Raw genomic sequence first — 15,594 nt, 5'->3', positions numbered from 1 at the left:
ATTCTCATGGGATTTAAACCAGGGCCAGCACTGTGAGTGTGTAAATGAGATCTCCTGCACTGACACTGGACTGACTCCTCACTGACTGTTCGATCTTTCCTGTTGTTTCTCCAGCAGTGCACCATGTCCGAACAGGCACCTGCGAGGTGGTGGCGTTGCATCGCTGCTGCAACAAGAACAAAATCGAGGAGCGGTCACAAACTGTGAAGTGCTCCTGCTTTCCCGGGCAAGTGGCCGGCACCACCAGAGCTGCCCCGTCCTGTGTAGATGGTACGCTCCAGTTGAATATTTCATGGGCTATCTTCTTTTCTTTCTTTCCTTTTTTTTGCTGATACGCCTTTCCACAAATCTTGGGGATTAGTTTTGCTGAGATCATCGATAAGTGTTCCAGCACACACTAACTCACTTAAGTGTAATTTCTTCTAGAAGAAGCTGTCAGGGGGGCGACGTATAGATTAGAGCAGTCTGTCTGAGATCATTTATAAACATCACAGTTTGTTGTTTTAGCAGATTATAACTGCATGGGAAGACTTGGTCATTGCATGTTTGATTAAATATGAATAGATCCTAAAAAGGAAATAAATTAATTTCATTACCACACAATACTATAGACACAAAGATCTTTTCATGTAATATGGGGAAGAGACCAGGGATAACTGCATATGATAATTATGCCATTTAAATTCAAATTCATAAATTGTCATGGATTTTCTCCTTTTTCTCCTAATAGAGTTTCACGTTTGTTTTATTTTTTATTTTTTTCTGTGACTAAGTGACCAATGAAATCTTGCCCACTAATGACCTTTCTGGTCGACTAACACTTGGTCGACTATTAGGGGGCAGCCCTAATCAGCGCAGATGATTAATTCACATCCAAATACTTTCTTTCCCAGGACAAGAACACCTTGCTGTCGATGGTATATTCCAGTATTAAGCACCAGTGCAAAACATTTCTGTATCCCTGACACAAGATCGTGCTCAAGGGGACTGTAGTCCCATTTCATGGGACATTTAATACAATATATCATAAACAGCAAAGCTACTATAAACACCAGGGAAATGATATTGTACCTCACAACATAAAACAAAACATATCACACTAGAGCTTAACACTCATATCAAACTCATTATTCAAGGCAAGTGTCTCGAGTCAGTTGATCCAAAACATTTCTCTAACCAAACTTTTCGACCAGCTCTTCTATATGCAGCCTGGGCAATTCCCTGAAATCTGACCTAAGACACAGGATGTGGATGCTCATGAAAATAACTTGCAACAGGATGATGACGCTGTTTTCATCTTATGGAGCTCATTATGTTCACCAATTCTCTCTCTCAGGGAACATATTAATAAATAATGCTAATTCTATAGCAAATTATATAAAATCAAGCCTGTGGTTTGTTATAGCTTTATCCTTGAAAGGTTCCATTAGCCTAATATCATCATCTGAAAAGTTATAACAATGTATGTCAATCGATCAAACATTTATTCGTCACACAGAAATTATACAAGGTACAACTCCAGTGAAATGTCATACCATTAGCTCCTTTAACTTGTGCATTGTAATTGAACCTTTTGCGTCTTCTTACTTTGTTGGCTGCTGACTTCTAATTGTCAATATTTCCAGATGGTTTTTGTCATCCATGTCTTTTGGTTGTGGAATAATTTATCTGTCCACACATCCCGAACTGCTTCATACAGCTTTACAGTGAAAAGAGATCTCACCCGTAAATAGTCAAATTTGTGGTAAAGTTGCTGTGATTGGACAAAATTGTAGGTTGCGAAGAGTTCATGGGGATTGGCTGAATTTGCATTAATTGTTGCAAACAACCCGTTTTGCTTGCTGGTATATAGGTTTGCTACTCTTCATTTTAGCCTACTGCACTGCTCACCACAAGGGTCTGCTGGGAGCTAGCTAGTGGCCCCACTCATTCCGTAATCATGCTGTCCCAACCCAACAACATTTATTTGGAAACATGGTGGCCACCCTCTGGTGGCAGCATTAATTTTGAGACACAAACCCCTTTTAGCATTGTTTATGTTGTCATTGATAGCTCTGTTAGCAATGTCAGCACAGCTATTGGTGCTAACATAGTTAACGCAGACAAAGAGGTTTCGTGGCTGAAAATGAAACTGCTTACACTGGAGCTACCTGGGGGGAAGCCGCAGGGTGGCCCCCTATGTTTCTGCAGGAATGCCGTTGCGTTACTACCGTTAATCGCGTTTGAGTGGTGCCACCAGCTAGCTCCCACTTGACCCAGGTGGTACATAGTGCAGAGCAGCCAAAGCTAGCTCACTAGCGGAGACCAGAGGGTGAGCAGTGGCTACTATGTTTCGACATGTTAGCACAGCTAGCTGTCTGTCTGTCAGCAAAGCGAACAGAAAATAAAACAAAAGGCAAGACACAAACAACACAAAACATTAAAATTTCACCACCTCTTAATGGATAGCGCTTTAAAATGCAGCACTAAAACTCAAAGAGTCAATGAAGCACTGGACTAAAAGGAAAGGCCTTGTATATTTCGCATTATTTTGGCTTGCTTTTTCCTTAAAAATTAATCAGTTAGTGACCGGTTAAAGAGTGTCAGGCTACTGGAAGCACAAGTATCGTAAACTGGTATTCCTTCTTTTACTCCACCCCCATTTTGTAGCAAAAACGCCTAAAATGACATACCCAAATTAAAATGACTGTAGCTTCTGAACCGCTCTGACTACATGCATGAGGTCTTGCCAGAAAGAAAACTCTCTGAAGTTTCTTGTGAAAGTGTCAGAAACACTCTAGGTGACACATAGAGTAATGGGCCTCTGAAGTCAGTAAAAAATGAAGATTTTGCCTAAAATAAAATAAAGGATGAATAACTGTCTGTGGCTTCATCTGAGCAGGTAAATGACACTGTGGGGCTGTAGGCACACTATGAATGAACATTTGTTTCAAATTTTTTGAAGGTTGCTCAAAGTATGACCATTCTACAGTGTTTTTTCCATGCAAAGATCCAGGCGGAGCTCCAAATGACAAGTCGGTCACTCGGCTTCAAAACAGTACTATCAATGATCAAACAACACTCAGCCAGCTTCAAACATTGTACCTTATTGAAATCAGGTGTGATTATGATAGCTGATGTTGTTTTTGACACAGAAACACCATAAAACATCACCAAATAAAGCCATATGAAATGTGAAAGTTATGATCCCACTTTCTAGACGGTATATCTCAGCCAAAACTAGTGGTAGGAGTGAGACTCTTACCTTTTATAAAAGATCTAAGTCCCCACTAACGGCTCCACATAAGATCACGAGTGATCCTTTAACTTTTCCCGTCGAAAAACGGCATGACGTGACTTGTCACCACTCATCGCGATTTTGGACTTTGTGTGTTTAGGCTGCTCTGGTGCGAAATACATAAGAAATAAAAGAAAAATACAATGTTATTTTTGAAAAGCTGAGAGCTTCCTGAATCCGGCAATACCAAACATCACATGGTTTGATGACGTAGTGCGCCTGGGAGATACCATTTAACAGAGGAGGGGGGGAGCGAGGATGTGGGCGTCCTGGCGGAGTTAAAGAGGTTAAGGCAATTTATCCAAAACCTTTCCCTAACCTTACGTTTAGTCTAGATCTCCTCTGTGCAGCTTAATGTGGTCAATGGCCTGAAATCTGAGTGAAGACACAGGATATAAATGCTCATAGAAATGACTTGGGGCAGGATAATGAAGCTGTTTCACCTTTATAACTCATTATGTTCCCCAAGTCTCTGTTTCAGGGGCATATTAATAAATAATAGTAATTCTACAGTAAATTATATAAAGTCAAGCCTGTAGTTTGTTAGAAAAGTCCCCTTGAAATGGTTCATTAGCCTTACATCATTTTAAAATGTATAATAATGTAGCAGTTGAACGACTTGCATGAACTAGTATGAGCAGTATCAGTGGTAATACTAATTTAAGTAGTAGTAGGAGGATATAAGAAATACTTTGACAGTGATAAAAACATTTGTAGCAGCACTGCAACTTTCTGATTGTCATATTAGACTGACGTAACCTTATTATATTTGGCTGTATGCACCGCGTGGTGAATCATGGTCCTTCCAAAGAGGCTCCTGAGGTTCGTTTTAATCACCTATGAGTGAGTGTGAAGCTGCCTACTGTCTATCTGTGAAGTCAGCAGCCCAGAGGGTCTCTTAGCATGCTAATGTGTCAGACCTCTGACTCGGCTGAAGTGGCTGCTTCACTTTGGTCTGAAAAGCGCAGGTTTCTGGCTGTACTCTGGACCCAATCGTGTTTGACCTATTCCTTGACATTTTAGTATTGACATTTTCTGCAAATTAGAGCTGTGAGCCACTGGCCTCAGTTTAAAGCTCCATGGGTGATCCCACAAAAAAAAAAGTTCAGCACTTAACCTTTTAATTATTCTTTCTTCTACAACCAGGGATTACCTTTAGCTCCACTCTGTGGGAGACAATTTCCTCTTTTTATGAAGACAAATGGACCTCCAGATATCTGAGGAAACGAATAGATTTGAATGTGTAATTCAGAGAGGTACAGCTGCAGAAAATACATGCAAACTTCACTGGAGTTTCTAAAAAAGTGTCTTGATCGCATGGTGACTTTGGACTTTAAAGGCGCAATAAGCGTAAATTCATCATTTCTAGATTGAAGGAATTAAAAAATTGCTATGTGAAGAACTAGAGGTGTAATTTCATCTGGAGTATAGCATTACGTCACACACCTTCTCTCTGTGTTGATCTCCAGCCCATTGTTTACAAGCTGGTCCGGCTGCGCGTTCACGTACGTTCATGTGAATCACCGCCTCCTCCCTCCTCTCGGAGCCTTTGGCCCTCCCTCCCTATAAAAGGCCAGTGAGCAATGGCAGCACATATTTTCGAAGTGAAATGGCGGAGAGCGTAACGAAACGTTCACCTGAAGACGACCAGGATCTGACATTACCTCTAAGGAAACAATGATCGTTGGCGAAGAAGTTGTCGGATAAAGAAAGGGACAGAATCCTGATTAACATTGGCCTTGCATTTCCAAGGTGGAGAGCACTGCGAGAGCTAAAGGGGCTACAATTTGACTCGGAGCTAGCTCTTCTTCTCCTGGACAGGTAGCCTAAGTAACAACATAAAGTCAAATGTTTGTTTTAATTAGTGTTACGGTAACGTTAAGCACATGTCGCTATGTCGATTCAATTAAATTTAATGTTACAATCGTAGCATGGGTTAATGTCCGGAGCTTGAGTTATTAGCGGCTCGGTCCCAGCAATGGGTCAGGCGTTAGGGTTGTGTTAGGTGAGTAGCCCGGCAGCCCAGCTAACATTTGCAATTAGCATTGTAAAATGCAGCCAGGCTAAAACATGGCTCTCACTCACGGAGAAGAGTAGAAACGTTAGCGTTAGCTCCCGGTGTTAGCACTAGCCAGGATCCGGCGTTGGCTATTGGAGTAACTTACAGCTATGGAGCGCTTCTACCAGCTCTTCTAGTCACTGAGCCTCGCCTCCATTTCAGCAAATATATTACATTTATTACAGGTACCATCATCATTGAAGTAGGCAGGGGATTAGCTAAATGCAGCAGAGACCGAGAGTGAGTGAAAGACATCGCTAACTGCTAAACTAAGTTTAGACGAAGCAAGTGGGGGATGGGGGGGTGGGGGGTGGAGAGCAGAGGTAGAGGAAGGAGTGGCTCATGACACACTTTGTTTTGGTCTACAGGCAGTGCACAACAGCGAACCTAGCGGTGAAACGATTTCGCTTTTTGCCCCTTTAACACATTCTGTTGGTGCTGATGATCCTGAAGGTTGTGATAGTTGATTTGTTTCAACTTGATGTACAAGATTATTATATTATTATGGGGGTTCTCAGTGACAATGTACCATTTCACAGGTAGGTTATGTGCCAGACTATTTCTTCAAACCAACCAGAAAAGATCATGTTTTTGCTCAAAATACCCGGGTTTCGGGCACAATCAATACTGGTAAAACAGCACTGTCTTGGTAAAATAAAAAAATAAAAAAATCAACTGCTTTTCATGGTGCTATCTCAGTAGGAAATGCAGCAATGGCTCTGTAAAATCCAACCACTTTTTATGCCACTTTCCAGCAGAAATTCAATAATGTCTTTGTAGAAACCAAATCCCAGCAGGAAACCAAGTGATTTCTCAGTAAAAACTAAACACTTCAAGTGCCACTATCCCAGCAGGAAATGCAGAAATGATTTGGTAAAAATCAACCACTTTTCAAGGCACTTTACCAGAAGGAAACACATCAATATCATTATTATCATATAATATTATGACGTGTGCTGCTGCCTTTCTTGGCCAAGTCACCCTTGTGAAAGAGGTCTTGATCTCAATGGGTCTTTTATCTGGTTAAATAAAGGTTAAATAAAATAAAAATATGTTGGTAATAACCAACTGCCTTTTGTACCACTATCCCAGCAGGAAATACAGCCATGTTTTGGTAAAAAACAACTACTTTTCATATCACTAATCAAGAAAAGCTGGAAAGCCAGCAATTTCTCGGTGAAAACGTTGATAATACCCTGTTTTGGTAAAAATCAACTGCCTTTCGTGCCACTATCCCAGCAAGAAACCCAGTGATGTCTCAATAAAAACCAACAGCTTTTCGTGGCACTATCCCAACTGGAAATACAGTGAGGGGTCCCTATAAAGTGCTCACAGTGAGAGATAAAAAAGCAGCTGGAAACACAGCAATGATCTGTTAAAAAGTCAGTCAGTCCTCGACTATAATCAGTGCTACTGTCCTGGTCCAGTAACTGCCTGGAGGCACTGCCTGACAACTGGTCTCAAATGTCATGTGACTATGGCTGTGCAGGTCCCTTGAGATAATCCCATATCTACAGTATACACACGTGATGGTCAAAGATTTTATTACCAGTATGTGTGAGGAACAACAGGCTTAAACACAAAGAAGAAAGTTACATTGAGTATTAATATCTATGTCAAATCTTATCATGACCTTTGCTGGAGAGTTTCCAATTATCAACTTAATAGCAAAATTACAGCTCAGTATCTGCTGTACTGTTTGAGCTAACTAATGTCACACTGTTGCCAGAACTATATGCGTTGGCCACACTCCAGAGACACTCAGCCACAACACTCACACTGTAATCTTCAATCCTGGCACATGATTGCAATTAAGGCATTTTAACTTCTCATTAAAAGAAACGCCAAGAGTTTCCAACAGTTTCTTTTTAAAAAACATAACAGATGATATATAATTGAGTGTGGCCACAGAGATCAGACCTCGGCTCAGCCCTTTACTTTCATAAAGGCCACAGAAACATTACTGATCATTAATGTATATGAGCTCAAGGTCAAAGCGAAGATTTGAAGGCTTTTTAACAGCTACAATAAAGAAAATCACATAAATAAAAGTATAAATCTATTTTTTGCTCCCAGATGTTTCCAGTCTGAGCTGCGCTCGTGTTTTTAAAGCATCATTAACTGTTAAGTGAAACGTATCCCCTGCACTTTGTGTATGTTTGGTTATCAATACTCCCATTTCATTTCATGAGAAACCTTTGTGGCTTTTTAATAGCTGCTGCTGCACAACCACCATCTGCTTGCAGTTGACCTGATGCACGTTTTACACCACACTGCTGCTATAACCATGGCTGTGTGGTACAAATTGATTCCCTCACGTCATAAAGTATCCATTCTGTGCAATTTACTCTAGTGAGGCTCCGGTGTTATGGGTGGATTATAATAACAGTCCTCTTCATTAGAAAAGAACACTAATGCTGGTGGAGGGGGATGTGGAACGTAGATAATGACCTCTGTAATATGCCAAATTTAAATGATGTCTTGTACAATGGAGTAGCAGAAGCTTAATGTTCTCTTTTATGGAGGCAACTCACTGCGGCTGAAGGTTTTCCTGTCAGATGATCTCTCCCCAGTTCCCATCTTCAACACACGGATATGACAAGGATCTCAACACCTTGTGTGTTTGAATACTCAAAATAGATGTGTTGCCACTCAAAAGGCAAAGCTTTCATCATTTACCTGAGACAGCTGTCAAGATGTGACATGACTTGTTGAGATACAGCTATGATGATCTGATTAGTATTTTAGGAGAGACGCTTTGTTTCAGGCTTATAACGTTATAGATGTGAGCTTGAAACACAAAGTACGTCCTAAAATAAAAGTTAAAAAAAAAATCATATAAATTAAATTAATGCAAATGTTCAGAGTTCAGCATGAAGCAATGTTCATATAGACACTTGATTTTCTTTACATGACGATGGCAACAAAACAGCTTGGACAAAAATAGGGCAATTTGTAGGTCAAAATTAACATCATAAATACTAAATGACATTTCCAGTAACGATCTTTTTTCAAGCATCTACCAGAAGATGTATATAGTTGAAAACAAGCAGCAAAGCCCAGGGCTGAAAAATGAAGCCAACACGGAAACGCCAAAAACTGCAGTTCCTCTAATGGCCACTAGAGGCTGGCTCCAAGAGCGAGTCAATCCCCATAGTCCTCCATGTTAAAATGCTCAACTTTACAGCAGAAAATGTTTACAGCCTGGTACAAAAAACAGTTTTGGTCTCTATAGCTAATTTCCCTGTTTATGACAACTTAGTCTGAGTGGGCGGAAGTTCGCTACATAGATCAGCCTCTCATTGGGCAGAACGAGCCACTCGCTGAAGTCCCGCCCTACCACCTCCGGTTGTGTAGCAGTTTTCAACACGTCCTTTACTAACTTTTGCGGTGTTTGATCTTGCGGGGATGTAGCCATTTTTCTGCCATGGTTCGCGTCCTGTAGGCGATATTTTTCTGGGTGTGTTACACCAAAACCTGTTTCCCCCCGGCAATATTTTTGCAAGCGCACCGTTGCTGGCACCGCCAAGAACGACTGTGATTGGTTGAAAGAAATAAAAAAGCCAGGGCGTTTTTTTCTCCAATCTTAAAGTGAGAGTCGGCGCAGCCAGACCTTTCTTTTCTTGAGAAAGGTCTGGTGAGCGAGACTAATGACAACTATACAGTGGATGAATTTTTTTTAATAACTCACCCATTTACACTTTATTAAGCCTTAAAGTTACGCATATTTTAGGGCATGGCTGCTTTGAGTGACAGGCTGTCTGCAAATCGTCACCTCGGGCACTCAATCCCAACTCGTCAAATACCACCCATATGTCAGCTAACCTAAACATCAAAATGTGACGTGCTAGGTAGTCCCTTGCGTCAATTTTGGACGTTCACAGATGGTGTCTCAATTGACGCTTGTCACATGCACTGTGTCTTTTGAAAATACATTCCGTTTTCACAGGAAATGTACAGGTTCTTCTTATTACATGCATACCATCTTTTTCAAATAAACTTATGACGTTTTTTACATTTATTTCCTTAATTTTAGACAACAAAAGTCCCTGGTTAGGTTAAGATGACAAAGTCATGGTCTGGCTTAAATTAAGTATGGCTGTCATGAACATAATGTCACATCATGTGACATAGGGCGTAACACACATCCTAAGCGTAGTAGGCTACGTATACTAGCACACGACATTGTTATTAAAATAACTCCACTGACTTTTGGTTTTACACAGGAAACAAAAAGCGGGCTCCTGGGTGAAAGTCTGCCGTTTGTTTGACCTATCCACCTCTACTCCCACCCACCCTCTACGGACTTGCTCACTCTTTACACTACAGTAGTTGCCAGCACTGTCACAAATAGCTGCCACCTAATGCGCATCATATCCCCGCAAAATGTGTCTCCGTATGTCAGTGTCTGAAACCGACATCCAATGACAAAGCGACGATATTTGTTGTGGCTGGTGGTGTCAGGTATAACTGTCGCCAGTGTGTATCTAACCGCCGCAAAAGGATCCTCTGTACGTCAGCATCTGATGCTGAAATCACTGACAAAGCGGCTGTATTTGACGAGTTGGGATTGAGAATAGGCTGGGCTTTCAGGCAGATTTACCCCTGACTCCTGCACAGCCTCAACCTCTCGTCCAAATATGGTCACTTTTGGCCCCACCCCACCCCCCCAAAAAAAGATGGCGACAGCTGAAATGCTAAACTCAAGGCTTCAAAACAGGAATCCACACACCAATGGGTGACTTCAAGTGTTACCAATTACTAGTTACCCTGTTAAAACTGTAATAAATAACACAATAACGCAATGTAAGTTATTACATTTGATCACTTTTTGATTACTTTTCTAACAAATGTTTTAAACAGGGCAATACAACTGAAAAATGTCTAAAATACTGGCATGCTGGCCTGCATGTTTTAGATGTTCATCACAGCTGTTTTGTTGCCACAGTCAGTAGGACTGGATTAATTTCGTCCGTAAATGTGTTTTCCAAAACAGCATCATTTAGCTTTTACTTGCTGACAATAATTGTAACACATTTTTTTCATAATTTTAAGTTTTCAAAATAGCTTTTTTTTCTTTTTAATTGTTTAAATTTATTTTCATGTCATTTTTATATCATAGAAAGAAATCATCCACAAATATTGTTCTTAGGTTTTTGTGTACACAGTTAACACTAGCTTAGAGAATTACAGACAACATCAATAAAAATATCTCTGACTGTTTGCTCTCTGACCTCTATGTCTCTCTACCAGCCTCTATAGTGGAGCAGAAGTGGTGGTGTCAGATGCATCCGTGCCTTGACGGGGAGGAATGCAAAGTTCTTCCTGATCTGAAGGGCTGGAGCTGTGCTACAGGGAACAAGATCAAAACTACTAAGGTAGGTTAAAGAAACAAACAGTACCACTTTCAAAAACCATCATTGATAAATGATAAAATGATTGTTAATTAAACTTCAGTTAATAGTTATTTAACTGGTCACAAACAATGACACAATAATTACTAATGGTAAATGATGATATTTTAACACTTTATTGCTGCACACTACATTTTATACATCGTATTAAATATTTGTTAATGGCTTGTAAACTGTCTATTAACATTATTTGGGTGGCTATTATAAAGTTGCACCTGATTATTCTAGCACTAATAATAATTAGTCAATATTATTATTAATTCTATTGTCTTGTAACAGTAAAAAAAACTATTAATTTAAGTTTAATTAATTATTAATTTACCATTTATTAATGAGGGTTATTATTAAGTATTTAACAAGCTAGTGGGCATCACTGCTGCCAAAAAGACGCTGGCTCCACACTGGAAACCTCCTCACACAGTTACAAAGGCTCAACGGATTAACACATACATTGATATAATTACTATGGAGTGATGAGAGTACATGGTGCGCGTACCGATACTATCTCAGCATGGAAAGTGATGGCAAATAAAATCTAGGATTTGCTGTAATCATCATTACATCAATTTTGGTTTATTGTGTTTTGCTTGTATAAATCTGAGGCCAAAAAAAAAAAGTATTACCAAACAAGCACTTTTATGATATTCGAACCTGTTGAATGTGACCTCGCACACTTCAAACTCCTCAAAGTCAACCGGCTGCGGCTTGTCTAACAGTCTTCCTCCCTGCCTTTACCTAAAAACAGCTAGTGTTTGCAGTCGCTGCTTGGACCCCTCTGGGGCCTGTAATCAATGGGCTGCCATGTCTCCTTAGCACTTTCAGGCCACTTTGAGCACCCAAACTGGCCAATTACTCACTCCAATTACCTGCTTTTAACGTTGTAACATGAGGCGCGTATCCTTCACTGTGTTATGACGACCCGTAGACTTCAGTTCTGCCTCTCTCCATGTACTTAATTATTTAAACTGGCCGCACCACACCTGCCTGGAGCCGGGAGCCTGGAGCCTGGGGCTATTGATTCAGGGACTTGTCGGGACCTCAAAATGGGATATATTTATATAATTTTTTTTTCTTTTACTGGTCCAGGGCTTTGAGACGAGCCTGTCTAACATCAAGAGACAGATTTTGTTAATTTTGGTAACTTAGATGATGATAAGGCTGTAGAGTATGAGAATTAACATATCTTTTCCTTTGTTGTCTTCTCTGTGAACGCCTGGAAAGATTTCTGCCGACAGAGACCAGCTTTGGTAACGTCAGATGCTTCGCAGTGCAGTCCAGGTAATAAATCTGCTTTTATATTTGAAGGTTTTACGTCTCTTTTTATTGTGGTCCTAACTTACAAATGAAAAATACAGAGAAATCCCCAGCAGGGACCATTAATGTGTCTCATTATTACCTCATTGCACAAAAAGAATGTGTGCATATTATTTACTACACAGCGTCATTCCTCACTGTCATTAAAACAGACAAGGCAAACGGTATCATTAACCACTTTTCCCAGTGGTGTAACTCCACCAGAGAGAGGAGCACGAGAAGAGGTGTACGATCCACAAAGACAACAACAACCTGTTCAAAGCATCAGCATTACCCAGTGGATTTATCTCGCACACCTTTGAACTCAGCAAGAGAAACAAGTTTCTTAAGTTTTAAATCTTTCTGCAGGCTGCCTGAAGCAGCAGGAGGTCGGACTTTCTTGTTCACCTCTGCAGAGCGTTCGGGAAAACAGCACAACATAAACATGGGACCTCCAGCTATACCGACCTCTGTTGCTCTGTATCATAAATGCATTCATACACACCGGAGACACCTTGAGAATTCACAGTGTAAACAAAGCAGTGACTGGCTACTACAAATCCCACGACACAGCAGGGAATACAGTCTGTCAGTGTGGAGGAAATCTCAGAGTGATGAACAGGGTCTGACATGCAAAGATGCTGAGCTGCAGCATTACAATCTGGGCACTTAGAGCTACAGTTTAAATTGTACATTTTGGACTTGTAAACAGTGGGGACGGATTGATATGGGTAGATAACCTTATTCTAATTTTTTTAGACTAATATTGGGACTGCAATTCTATATGCCATTTTTTTAAAGATCCTTATCCTTTGTATTAAGCAATAAATCATTTTATCGTATGGCCAACACAACGCTAAATACAGTTAACATATAAACTGCTCATCTGTGTGGGCCAGGCCTACATGGTTATGTTGGAATGAGATGAATTGATGCATGAATTGATAAGGATAACACATAAAAATAGAATGATGAGAAAAGACATTGAACTGTTTGCTCTGGTCATTTGATTGGTGCAAAGAACACACTCACTAAGTTTGAGAACGCTTACCCTAGTCTTACACCCATTTTACATATTAAACACAAAAATCCAACTGTACACCAACACAGATTTCTTTCTGACTAACGTTATCTTAATTAGTATGTTAATTCACGGTAAACCAAACTTCACTCGAGCTCAACACAAACAAAATCAAACTCACCAAAACCATTTTTTTAACCAGGAAGTCTGTTCTATTAATGTGTGTTTATTCCTCCTTTTTCTATAAATGATTACTTTTTTTGATGAATGGGATGTTTCCCAGTAACCACGTTAACAGTGAAGTGGCGGTGGGCAATGCAAGAAGAAAAGATGCAGTGTCTTGTTTTGTGTGATAAGTTACAACCTCGTCTACATTTCAATGATTCCTCACCAATAGACAGATACACAGAATAATGTAGTAGTGATTCCCCTTGCACATTCAGAAGTCATGACACAGATTTGTGATTTTATTATTTATTTTTTTTTAGATTTAGGTTCAATTTAGATTTAGATTCAATTCTTTTCAATCCAATTCAGTTCAATCCAATTCACTTGTATTCAATTCAATTCAATCAAATCTAATTCAATCCAAGTCAAAAATACCAAAATTGTTTGGTCCCTTTAAATGATTCCAAAATCTGCCTTGGCCCCTGGACTATGTTGATAAGCTAATTTACACATAATACGGCTGCTGTACCTTTACTAAAAGGCTCAAATAAAATTTGCGGCTCCGGACAGGTTTAATTCTTTTGTTTTTGGACCAAAAATGGCTCTTCCGGTAGTAAAGGTTGCTGACCCCTGGTTTATACAGAGGTAAGGCTGCTACAGCAGTTAAAATGGTTGATTAAAATGGAAATGCCCTTTCTTCTTTTGTTCTGTTTCTATGGAATAACATAGTATTATTTAGCTGTGGAATTGTAAAAATCTTCAATCACAGTACTATATTATAACTTGTAACTTCAAGCCTTACAAACATGTAATATTAACATCATCATCATAAACATGTTGTTGACTGCTCCTCCCTCAGCCTCTAGATCGTGGTCGGGAAGCACACAGTCTGCTCCGATCATCGACACCTGTCTGCTCTCAGTGAACCCACAGTTTTCTCTGTCCCACTTGACCACACACACATTATAGTAAACGATGTAATATTTAAACACATGGATTGCACTTAAACCTGCTATTATTAACAGTAACTCACAGAACAGTTCTAATAACGATCCATCATAGAGACAACCATCTCTGAATCTTTTCTAATCTCCTTTCATAGAACTGTGGCACACATTTAAGACTCACTTTGATCACTTAAGCGGATAAAAATAAAACGATAATAAAAATAAAATCATAAAAACTAAACTCTGAATTAAACAAGAAGTCCTGCCTGACATTTCTCACTTTTGAAATGCAAATAAAAATGAGGAAAGGGACAAAACAAGTAAAGAAACAAATAAAGAAGAAAAGGAATCCCATTGGTCATGTTACTTAAATCTCTGTGATGTACAAACAACTGAGAGGAATGTTAATGTGCATAAAAAATGTGTAATAAACTCAGTCCACCTTGACCAGATATTTGTGAATTTTAAGGAGCACCTCAGTTTCTCCATTATACATATTTAATGATCTATTTCTGTTCAGTCATCAGTCAAGGGAGCGTCAGGTGGTAGGTTAAAGTATCTTTATCGTTATTTTTTTGCATGCCAATATTGCCTTTAAGGTTCTACCTTCTGAGTTTATTACTTGTGAGATATTACTTATGCACAGAACATCAGATCTAACAGGGATTAAGGTGCTGAATACCTCCTCTAAAGTCTGCTGTGTACTCTTCCAACAAGTGATCAAAACAAAGCAGCGCCAGGCTATACGGTAATGATTTGCATTATTCATCTGGTATTGCCTCAAACAATCAGAGTCAGTGGTTCTGTGACGCCTCTGCAAAGCTCATAAAAAGTGTTATCTCACGCTGCCACTTGGGCCAATCACGGTGCAAAGTATTCTGTAGTGCAACTTCACATTGAATATTCTGTGACTCAAAGCACTGTTTGCACCATGGGTGTGTTTGTATCAGATGCAGGTTTTCATGTCGTAGTAACGTGAGCCTGACAGTGAAATACAGATTTTTCTTGTCCTCCTGCTATCTTATGTTCTCCATTGCTCATCTACTAAATTAATACTAAAATCAAATTCAAATTAATGCAGAACGACATGTCGCCTACAAATTTCCCTCAAGAACAGTCACGGTAACACTGTATAGGTGAGACACGGATAAAAACGTTTTGCTTTTTCTGTCAGAGTAGGGGAAAGAAAATGTCCAAAATACACATTCAGGTGTTTATTTTAGTTCTGATTTCTTTTCTGGAAATGTGTGCAAAAAGTGCATTTTTAATTAGACAATGCCTCATTAGCATATTTAGACACAACTCAGAAAAGTTGTAATACAAGAAAAAAAATGTCTTAACATGAGTGATCAGCTGAAGAAGTTTCATGGTGATATTTCATAGTTAATTTTTTCTACCCTATTCACCTGTACTGT

The 15,594-nt window shown here is 39.6% G+C and overlaps 1 protein-coding gene and 1 long non-coding RNA gene across 3 annotated transcripts in view; one reads left to right on the top strand and one right to left on the bottom strand.

Annotated features, from left to right (window-relative positions):
* LOC117248981 (uncharacterized) overlaps positions 1–15,594 on the bottom strand; it is a 146,731-nt gene that overhangs the window by 98,727 nt on the left and 32,410 nt on the right. Inside the window, exon 1 of one of the 2 annotated variants that reach the window (XR_004500949.2) lies at positions 3,245–3,433. The exons of the other annotated variant lie outside the window; for it this stretch is intronic. This is a non-coding gene — a long non-coding RNA (uncharacterized LOC117248981). Of the gene's footprint in view, positions 1–3,244; positions 3,434–15,594 lie in introns of those variants that run through there. 2 annotated transcript variants of the gene reach the window in all.
* Positions 1–15,594, top strand: part of LOC117248979 (chemokine-like protein TAFA-2) — a 122,397-nt gene that overhangs the window by 100,926 nt on the left and 5,877 nt on the right. Inside the window, exons 3-5 of the mRNA XM_033614250.2 lie at positions 115–270; positions 10,590–10,714; positions 11,972–12,028. Of these exons, the coding sequence (XP_033470141.1) occupies positions 115–270; positions 10,590–10,714; positions 11,972–12,001 (311 nt within the window). The 3' untranslated portion in view covers positions 12,002–12,028. The remainder of the gene's footprint in view (positions 1–114; positions 271–10,589; positions 10,715–11,971; positions 12,029–15,594) is intronic.

Source organism: Epinephelus lanceolatus, chromosome 23 (genome assembly GCF_041903045.1).
Source record: "Epinephelus lanceolatus isolate andai-2023 chromosome 23, ASM4190304v1, whole genome shotgun sequence".
Taxonomy (NCBI): Eukaryota; Metazoa; Chordata; class Actinopteri; order Perciformes; family Serranidae; genus Epinephelus; species Epinephelus lanceolatus.
The sequence above is the reverse complement of the archived record's forward strand: the minus strand, read 5'-3'. Positions and strand labels throughout refer to the sequence as shown.